This window comes from Salvia splendens, chromosome 1, assembly GCF_004379255.2.
Source record: "Salvia splendens isolate huo1 chromosome 1, SspV2, whole genome shotgun sequence".
Taxonomy (NCBI): domain Eukaryota; kingdom Viridiplantae; phylum Streptophyta; class Magnoliopsida; order Lamiales; family Lamiaceae; genus Salvia; species Salvia splendens.
This window is the reverse complement of record NC_056032.1, coordinates 26,953,571-26,964,106: the sequence shown is the minus strand read 5'-3', so window position 1 is coordinate 26,964,106 and position 10,536 is coordinate 26,953,571. Positions and strand designations below refer to the sequence as shown.

The 10,536-nt window shown below is 34.6% G+C and overlaps 1 protein-coding gene across 2 annotated transcripts; it reads right to left on the bottom strand.

The window, feature by feature from the left end:
- Positions 1-477: 477 nt before the first annotated feature.
- LOC121745976 (EEF1A lysine methyltransferase 4-like) lies at positions 478-9,328 on the bottom strand. Of its 2 annotated transcripts, none has more exons than XM_042139923.1 (9): positions 8,913-9,327; positions 7,625-7,738; positions 7,414-7,482; positions 7,278-7,297; positions 7,139-7,191; positions 6,980-7,010; positions 6,810-6,891; positions 4,017-4,249; positions 478-893 (listed from the first exon to the last, which is right to left on the bottom strand). In XM_042139923.1, the coding sequence occupies exons 1-8, from the start codon at positions 9,100-9,102 to the stop codon at positions 4,038-4,040; spliced, it is 771 nt and encodes a 256-aa protein (XP_041995857.1). In that variant the 5' UTR covers positions 9,103-9,327; the 3' UTR covers positions 478-893; positions 4,017-4,037. The 2 variants fall into 2 exon arrangements, with proteins under 2 accessions (XP_041995857.1, XP_041995861.1); XM_042139927.1 differs by lacking the exon at positions 478-893 and adding an exon at positions 3,115-3,390 and having other exon boundaries at positions 8,913-9,328.
- Between the last annotated feature and the right edge of the window lie 1,208 nt (positions 9,329-10,536).

Genomic DNA, 10,536 nt, shown 5'->3' with positions numbered 1-10,536 from the left:
TCATAATATACCAATATAATACATGTACAATATCTATATAATTTGTGTTGAAATACTAAGGTCATTGTGTTGATATTATTAAGAGCATCCACATCCGTGCTCTTGCCAACGAGCACGGATGTGGGCCCGACCCCACTTTTTCTGCCTGCTCTTAGGCAAGAGCACAACACCCACATTCGTGCTCTTCCGCAAGGACGAGCACAAGGGTCCCACCATTCTATTATTCAATTTAAATAAAAACATTTCCACAAAACTAAAATGCATTAAAAATACTCAGAATAATATTACAAAATACATTAAAAATTAAAAATTAAAATCTTAAAAAATAAAAATTACATAATTAAAATCCTAAAAATTAAAAATTAAAAATTACATAATTAAACTCCTAAAAATTAAAAATTATATAATTAAATTCATAAATGTAATAGCCGAGACCTAGATTCTCGAGAATTATGAAATAAATACTAGAATTTTAAATAAAAAGAAAGAAAGAGTACTTGTTTATTTCTTGAGCAAAAGAAATACAATACATAGAATTTCAAGCTACTAAAATTCCAAATGCTTGAGAGGAATACATATCTAAGAAGAAAATTTAAGTCGAACTACGCTAATACAACTCGAGACCCCTAGCAACTATGTCGGTCTTCATCACTAGGCCGTCTCGGCCCAGATTCCAGAAAGCCGGCGAGACATCGAGGAAACAGCCTCGACAGCTAGCCTCAGACGCTTCGTCTGCCCACACCAAGCAAGATCAATTGAAACCGAACAAGTGTGAGGGGCCGTGCCTGCAACGCCCAACAAACTGAATAAAGGCTGCAGCAAAGCAGCTGTACAGCTCCTTTAAGAGGCTGAGGCGGTACGTTCGGTGACAAACTCCAGTCGCCCTGGTGTACCTGCAATAGGGGACAAAAAGTCATAAATGAGTCAAGTACTGGACCGCACATGAAGCCAAAAACAGTTAAAGGGTTGCAGAGCATAGCAAAGACTCAACAACACTAATAAAACCACGAGTACACCCCATAAGCCTCAAGAACGGTTAGAGAGGAATCAGGGACTCAGAGTACATGCTCTGCAGAGCTGCAGAGAGAGCAGCCAGCTACACAGCCTGTGAATCCCTTTTCCACTAGTCATCCTTCTCGCCTGCCTTTTTTCGCCTTTCCTTTTGCAGTTAGCGGCGCCCAACACCCTTGTTGATTCAGCAAAGATCGCGTCTTGATCTGCCATAGACCGAAACTATTTCGCCTAGTAAATTTGTCGACCTTCACGTTCAGAGATGACAACTTGATCGATTAACACAGAAACCCTAACAAATGCGGAATTCAAAACCCTAGTTCGAAAACCAGGCTCTAGATACCAGTTTGTTGTGACAGAATAGAGCAATTATGCAATCGAGGTAAACAGAAACGTAAAGAGGACACATATTTACGTGGTTCACCAACATTGTTCGCTACGTCTACGGACAGGAAACGGAGAACATATTTTATTCAGAGTGTTTTCAGATTGTGGCTACAGATTTCAGATTACATGGGTACAGATTTCAGAATTATGTGCTCTACTTCCATATAAATAGATACACATGAGACAGACTGGGCCTAGGAAACATAATCCTATCCCAATTAGGAAATATAATCCTATACAGATTCAAGGCATACTAACAGAGTTATATTACACCTGACAATTTATTTCTATAATCCAATTAATTACAGAAAATTTCAGAATTGAGACTTCGCTGACCTTTCAAAATTTGAAATTAAATTCGCTGACCTTTTAGAATATGGGATCGTGGTGTGCGAATTTTTCAGAATAAGAATTTTTGAATTTCTGTCTTTCTCTTCTTTTTATTATTATTTCTATATATAAATGGACCATCCTCTCCGTCTCTCCCTCCCCCCTCTCTCTTTTTCCCTTTCTTCATTTCTATCGTGTCAACTTCATCTCCTCCCCGTTAACTCAATTCTCATTATTACGTAAACTACCCAATGTCACAAATAGTTCATAAATCTCCATCATCTTAAATATTTGTTATAAACAACCTTAATAAGTAGATCTAACCATACTAATTGTCCCACTTAGACAACTTACTAACAACATTGTTTTATATAAAAACAGATAATTACCATAAAAAAGATGGAGATTTTGAAAAAAAAAATAATGACCAAAAATAAGAAAAACCCACCATGGCAAACACACGAGGGAATCAACAAAAAAATAAAAGTGAAACCAAATTATTTATAAGCACGAAGAGTAAAAAAAACAAAAGTGAAACCAAATTATTTATAAGCATGAAGAGTAAAAAGTGAGGAACCTAGCATCTAGGCTGTGGAAGCATCCATGAGAAAGAGAATATGCATAGAAAACGCCAGGTGTGGAATGACAAATGTGGAGTCACTCTATTATGCAAAAAAAACATTGAAGAGAAACGGTTATGGAAATGGGAGGAGATGAAGAAAAGGGAAAGAGAACGGGAGAAGGAGAGGATTGCCCATTCATATATTTTGTGAGATAAAAAATAAGGAAAAGAAAAGAAAATTCCAATAAACCCTTATTCTAAAAAAATCACACGCCTCAATCCCATATTTTGAAAAGTTGGCGAATTTAATGCTAAATTTCGAAAGGTCAGCAATATGAGACTCATATTCTGAAATTTCTCGCTAATTACAACATCACAATGATATAATTAATTCCACTACTACAAAAGAAAACACACTTACAGTTGAAGAGAAACACAATAGAAAATTGATTTTTGTGTGTGCGCGTGGGGCATAGGTATCCCATATATAGGTATCCATTTGTCTGCATATAAACACCTTTTCTTGATGATATCCATGAAATCTTAGAAGCCAAGAAGATATTCTTAAAATTTGCAGCGAATAAAACGAAGGATTAGAGATAGTTATTGGAGGATCACATTTATCTTTTCTTTCATCCCCAGCTCCCTTTCCATTCTCAATTAGCAAGGTATGGGAATATTGAAGTCATATATAACTTGCAAACTGTAAAGGACACAAAGTTTACATTCTATACCCTAACTGCAGAGTAACACATGCATTTCCAAGCAGCAGATGCTCTAGCAAGATGATATCCGTGCGCGTGTGACATGTGAGAGAAGGCTACGACTACACCAGATTGGACCAATCTCAATCTTATTTTAGTATCTTTTTAAACATAAACAGAAGAACCCACCAGATTTGTTTTCCAAGGAGGCATGCATTAGTGATATGGAGTATAATTCAACCTATTCATTGAGTAAGTTGGGAATCAAACACAAACATGGCTAGCGTAATCTAGATTTTAACTTTCCGACCAGCAACCACTTATCCGTTGTTCAGAGTGTGGACAAGCCTCTTCCTCTCTATCCCTCTAACGCCTAGCTTGATTATCAGGAGCTAACTGCCATAAATGCTTCTACATAGGTCACATCTTAACAAAATACTTCATCCGTCCATTAAATATGAAACATTTACTTTTCGGCACGAGATTTTATGTTGGATTGTTTTGTGAGTTTTGTGAGTTAATGAAGTGAGAGAAAAATAAGAAAAAGTAGAGATGATGTTGTTTCCATTTTAGGAAACATTTCATTTTTAATGGGACGACCCAAAAAGGAAAACCTTTCATTTTTAATGGGACAGAGTGAGTAGATTCTAAATAGGGGTAGTTGCACATATATCCACGAACTTTAATCAAATTCTGGTTATGCGCATGAACTAAAATTCTGCCTCTAAAATACATGAACTTACAGTTGTGATTTTTCACCTGGTAGCTAATTGCCTCCAAAATAATATTGAGGTGGATGTCTAATCTGCCTATATGGCTTATGAGTGGATGTACATGCCACTTCAGCTAGTCACGATGTCATCAATTTGTCACTTCAACTAGCCATGATGACATTAATTTGTCGAAATCGACAATTGTGTGAAAAGTTATGTTTGTATATTTGGAGGCAAAATTTTAATACATGTACCAAACCAGAATTGGAAGAAAGGGATGTAGCTATATTACTAACAAAAGGAACAAACCTTCAAATCAGGCTCTGTGTATTATCTTCGCATAGCATCATTAGCCAAGGAATCAGCAGATTTGCTGGGGAGATCAGTTGGTACAGCTAGCTTTTTACACACATAAATGAAATGTGATTCTGGATCTTCCATCACATAATCTGCAGGAAGTAGGCCTTTCTCTGTGAGAGGAATGGGGTCGAGGTGTGACCTCAAAGGAGGGGCTCCACCAGGCTTCTGAAATCCAGGTCTAGCTGCAACATTCGACAGGTATGTCAACATTACCATACCACAAGATCCACAACATCTCGGTTTCAAGTAATTCATCAAAAAGAATATCATAGAGTTAACATACATGTCGTTCGGTGTGATTTAACTAAACCATCAAGGCTAAATGAGTAATGATATCAACCAAATTCACTGAAATATTAATCTTGATCAGTTTATAGTTTTCAATCTCTTTGCTAATAATGACAACAGTAAGAAGATTCTCTGCATTCGAACTAGAAGGTCCTGAAACTATTCTTAGTGAAACAACTTAGTGAGAAGTTGAATCGTGTCACTAAAATAAAAGAAAAATTCAATAACAACAAAAATAAGGCTCAAGTCACAGGTAAAAAAATACATAGATGGAATATGTTGTTTTCTGTCCTTTCCAGTTTAACAATTCTGAGATTAATTTCACATACATGCTTGTATTTGCAGTAGAAACTCTTAATTCAGTAAAATCAGTTTGTAGAAGAGGAGTTTGCATTAGTATGTGGGAATAGTCACATTGGTGGTGGCATGATAGGTAAAAGGAACAAGGGGGGAAAGGCTAAAGAAGTCAAGAGGGAAAAAACCACAGAGAGGAATTAGGGTTTCCGTGTAGGTATTAATGAGGTTGTATAAACTTAGTACTCCTTCCGTCCCACCATATGTGACACATTTCTTTTGGGCACAGGTTTTTAGGTAGTCGTGTTTAGTGTTTCAATGGAGAGAGAATATAGTACTCCCTCCGTCCCACTTTAGGAGTCCCGGTTGAGTTCGGCACGGGTTTTAAGAAATGTAAAGGAATGTTGGTGAAAAAAGATATTGGAATGTGGGTCCTACTTTTTTATATTAGTTTTATAATAAAATGTGAGTGGAAAAATGTTAGTGGAATGTGGGGCCTAATACCATTTATGGAATATTCCAACCGGGACATCCAAAAATGGTAAACCGGGACTCCTAAAGTGGGACGAAGGGAGTAGTAGTGAGAAAAAAGTAGGAAAGATGATAAAGTAAGATAGAGATAGAGTATTTTTTTGCCATAAATGGAAATGCCTCATTTATAGTGGGACGACCCAAAAAGGAATATGCCTCACTTACGGTGGGACGGAGGGAGTATAGTAGTTAGTGTTCTGCGATTTCTAATTGTGTTCCTTTCTTTTTTTTCAGAATTCTCGAAAGCTTGAGTGAGCTTCATCTTATTAGTAAGATCTTTGAAAATGAAAGAAAAATCAGTATACAAATCCATGGAGATCAATCAACTTTAGGTTGGGTTTTGATTCCATGAACATTAACTAATTCTGCAAAGAGACATGCCATCACAATCAATATGAACGTTTTTCTCCATGAGGTGTTCACTTTGAGTTATTGGATAGATGGATAAAAATTATATAGGCAAACCTGCCATTTACTTTAATGGGTTCATTAATTTTGAATTTGGTTGACCAACTTATTCTTCAAATACTCAATACTACTCCATCCGTCCGTGAAATGTTGTCCACTTTTGCCGTTTTAGTCCGTCCGCGAAATATTGTCCACTTTACTTTTTTTTTCCATTTTTGATAAATGGACCCAACTTTCCAATATCTCTTTCTACTCACATTCTATTACACTTTCTAATTTTAGAAACTCTTTTCTCTCTAATGAGACTCATTCTCCACTCCCAATACTTTACTTACTTTTTCTCTCTACCTCTCTCTTACTTTACCAATTTTGCATTAAAACTCGTATCGAACCCAAAATACATATTTTTTTAGAACAGAGGGAGTATATTAATGTGGGACCTACATTCCACTACACAGACGGAGGGAGTACGTTTTATCCAACTATGTAATCATTCATAAATGCCCATACACTAGCTACCCATGTAATAAGTAATTCAGTGCATGTTTATGCGATTAAGGGTCTAGAGAGGACGGTCACTATAATAATTAAGGAACTCCAAAGGTTTATATAAGTATTTTCCTACACTTACGAGCACTGTATTTCAGGTAACCAAGTGTGGTGTAAGAAAACACTTAGAGCATCTCCAACAAGGAAAGGTAAATGAAAGAGGTATATCATCTATTTACCTTCTCAAAAAGTGTAATATGCTATTCCAAAAAGTAATACATTCCAAAGGAAAAATGTATATAGAAAGGTATATCATTTTAAAAAAATAATAATAGTACAAAGTGCATTAAAAAACATAAAGTGTAATATCTTCTCAAATACCTTCCCCTTGGAGAATGATTTTTCATGAAAAGAAGGCAAATATGGTGGTTATAAGATTTTACCTCTCCATTGATGGAGAGGTAAAGATACATCTTCAAAATGGAAAAATGTATAATACCTTCTTAATTATCTCTCCCCTTGGAGAATGATTTTTTTTTTATAAAAGGTAAATATGGTAGTTATATGACTTTACTTCTCCATTTACCTCTCCCCTTGGAGATGCTCTTACGGAATAGTATTAAGGAAACAACAAGTGGACGTTAGAAAAAAGTACGCATTGATGATTCACCAAATCCAAGTTGTGACACTTAATGGTAAAGAATTTGTATGCAGTAGGAAGAGTATACTTACGTATGATATACAATTCGATTTTCCAATTGTAAACTGGTCGGTTTATATGCGGCATCCGCACATTAGGATCACCATATGTTATCTGAAAATAGCCAGAGTAGGAAAATCTATATTGAGCGGTAACTTCATAATAAGGTATGACAAGATATATCATATTTAGCCATAATTACCAACATATAAACTCCTCCAGGTTTAAGAAGCCTGCAAGGTGATATTTGAAACTCGTCATACAGCAGAAAATCGTGCAAGGCAATGTAAACCTAAACTGACCGAAAATTGAAAAAAGCTAAAATTTAAATGAGCAGCACAAAAACATAAAGTCCTAGAACCTGCTAACTTCACCCAACATTTGAGAAGCACTTAGTGGAGCTTCAGTGCCACACTAAAGAAAAAAAACCGACAAAAAAAGTTGTCAGCTGCTTAAGTAAACAGACGATGAAAAGAAAGAAAGGCGTATATCTAACTCACCATCAATGAATCAAGAGTCCCTATTATGCAGGTCAGCAGGTCAGTAAAGATATCAGGCGAAATATTCGATTAATTTACAGCACATGAACAAAACTACAAACCCTGGAACGCATATCAGAAGATGACATCCACTTACCTTTATCGATGACACTCTCAAACATATCATCGGGAAATAAACTCATGTCCCTAACATCCATTTGCATGTCTGGAGAACTCGTTAAGGACATCAAGGGAAAAATGTGTACAAACCGAAAAAAGGGGAAAGTTAAACCCTAAGCAACCGATAATGTTGAAAGGACCTATCAACCATCGCGTGGTTTAGAAATAATAACAATTTGTAAGGATACACTTAAGTTGAGGTACACTCTCATACTTCTTTTTCATCATCTCAATAGCCACTGAAGATATGTCGATGTTCATTATATCCTCAAACCCATCTTTAACCATGTCCTCCGAGATAACTAGCAAAGTGAAATTGAGATTATCTATTTGCAGATGCTATAAAGGACAAGCTTCTATCACACTCACACATGTAGGCATACAATCAAAATGCACAAGAACAACAGCCTTAAAGTGAAGAAGAATTAAACACTACAAGTAGTCACAAACTCAGTAAATGGTACCTGTGCAGAATAATTATACCAACAACATGATAAATAAGCAAAATCCTTCCCCGGCCAGGAAAGCGAGAGCATCAATGCTCATAAAAAACAAATAAAAAAGGGTAAATAGTCAAATACATACCAAACTATCAGAAGGAATTTACTTTCTTGATTGATAAGATATATGATTGAGTATTTTCATCCTTATTCCTACCCTTTGAATGAGTTATGAATCAAACAAAATTTGCTGAAATGATAAAGATTATCCAGGGCCTTGGTATATCTGAAAGTTGTAATTAATCTTAGTAAACAATGATTAGTCTATATTGATCTTTTCACTCTAGGCTAATCCCACATTTCCATTTTTCCAGTCCTTACTCAACTTTAACCAATAATACCCAAATCATGGAAATCTATCTCGCGGAAAAATTCTTCAGTATCTGAAATCTATGTAGGATAGTCACGAATTTGACGAGTACTAGTTTTGAAAGAAATCATTTTTACATGCGGTAAGCCACTTCAAGGTCGATAGTTCAGGACATAATAGAAAAACCCGTGATATAGTTTGGGACATATTACACTATTTAGCCAATAAATAGTATTCCCTTTGTCCTAAGGTAGTTAGAGTCATATTCTTTTTCGTGTTGCTTCTTTTTTTTGGCAAAAAGAAACATTTTTTTTATCCTAGTTTACTCTCCCTTTCTCCCTCATACTTTATTTTATCTCCTACTTTTTTTTTCATCACTTTATCCATTAAACATCAACTTTTAAAATCAACTAACCAAAAGAAATGTCTGGACCATCTTGGGGCGGAGAGAGGAATAGACAGAAATAGCACAATTAACTCCTACCCGCCAAAGATGGTTATATGAAGTCTTTCTTGATACATAACTCATATCTAGAAATCACTAATTGCCTCAAAAATCACAAAAATGGCACCATTAATTAGATAAAGCCAATGCCAAAATCAGGTCTTTCACTTGAGCAATTGAAAAAGGCAAAATAAAAAATAATAAAAAAAAAGAAAATTTACCGGCATTCCCACAGCCAATCATGAGGACGCGCGAATTAGGGTGGATGTATTTGCGAATAAAGGGGCGGAGAGCTGAATAGCGTTGGTACCAATCGAAGGAGCCGAACTCCACTTCTTGAATGTAACGGGCGTCCCAGTAGAGGGCGTCGGCGTAGTTGTAGGTGCTGCACGCCGACACATCCCTGAACATCGTGGCGGTTGGCTTTGTTGAGAGAGAAAGAGAGTAGAAGTGAAGTCTACGCTTTGTCTCAGCTGATTTCTAGAGATGGTGTCTGTTTTAGTGGAAGAAATTGAAGGTACAAGTCATTGCAGCGCAATGTACTGTTTGTTGACGGTTAAGGAGTACTGATCGGCAACGGCCAACGAATTTATTTTATGGACCGTCAGCTTTTTTGGCCCATTATGCATACCCTCCTAACAAAATTAACTAAAATGCAAAATTAACTAAGAGCATTCAAAGTGGAATAGTCGACCTTCATTTCCTCCTCACACATCAACATTTTACCCCATACCTTATTGCAAATTACTTTGCAATGTAATGACCTATTTCATAACTCATTTCATTTTCACATCATTACTATTTTGTTTTCTTCTTTTTTTTGCAATTCTATATGCAACATGTTATTAAATAAATTAAATTAAAATACCAAAATAATATAATACGCAAATCTTTGAAGTATTACAATATTAAAAAAAGAATACAATGAGAAGCAAAACTTAAGAGAGGGAAAATATAGAGAAAATGAGAGAAAATAAAGTTGTTGGTGTGGGAAATGGAAAGAATGCGATGGGGTATTTATAGTACAAGAAAACATAGAATAAAAAAAAGGTAATTGCCTATCCAATGGCCCTTTGGGGGAGGCGAGAGAGGGCCGATCTTAGGCCCTCCACAATGGTGTCCGATCTCCGGGCCTATGATGAACCCTATGTCATTTTGCCATAATCATACTTTATATTGGGACTAATTTGCCCTATTGTTGTTTTAGAAAGACAAATCTTAAATTATGAAATTTAATTAACACATACTTGCATTAATGTATTCATAACTTTAATTAGACTATTTAAAATCTTAATTAGAGTATTATTAAATGTACGTTGGATAATTTTATGGGAAATGCTAATAAAAAATTTTAAATATAATGATCGTTCTTATAAAAAAAATAATTGTGTTTATAAATAAAATTATTAATTTTATAAATAATAATTATAATTTTTGTGAGTAAAATATAATAATGTTATTTTAATAATAAAATTTATTCTATTCATTAATAAAATTTATTGTCGTAATAAATAAAATATATTGTTATTTTAAAGAAAAAAATATTTTATGAATAAAAATTATTATTGTTATTTTAGGAACTTATTACCAATTGAACTAAACTTTATCATCGAATAAAAAATTTTATTTTTCAAATAAAAGTTATACTCTATTTATTATGAAAAGTCATAACTTTTTTTAAAGTATAAAATTTATTACTCTATTATATAGAATTATTATTCTTTTGAGTAAAATTTATTACTTTAATTTTTTATATATATGTTATTATTCATGAGAATAAAAGTTGGTACTAAATTATTGTTTATAAAAAACTAAATTATTACAGTTTAAAACACAAAAGTTATT

Excerpts from the sequence above, each read along its gene's own strand:
- LOC121745976 (XM_042139927.1), bottom strand. The coding sequence starts at position 9,102 with ATGTTCAGGGATGTGTCGGCGTGCAGCACCTACAACTACGCCGACGCC. Across the intron at positions 7,739-8,912 it reads GATTGGCTGTGGGAATGCCG|TTATCTCGGAGGACATGGTT; the intron begins GTAAATTTTCTT and ends TCACTTTGCTAG. Across the intron at positions 4,250-6,809 it reads AATCGAATTGTATATCATAC|CTAGACCTGGATTTCAGAAG; the intron begins GTAAGTATACTC and ends CGAATGTTGCAG.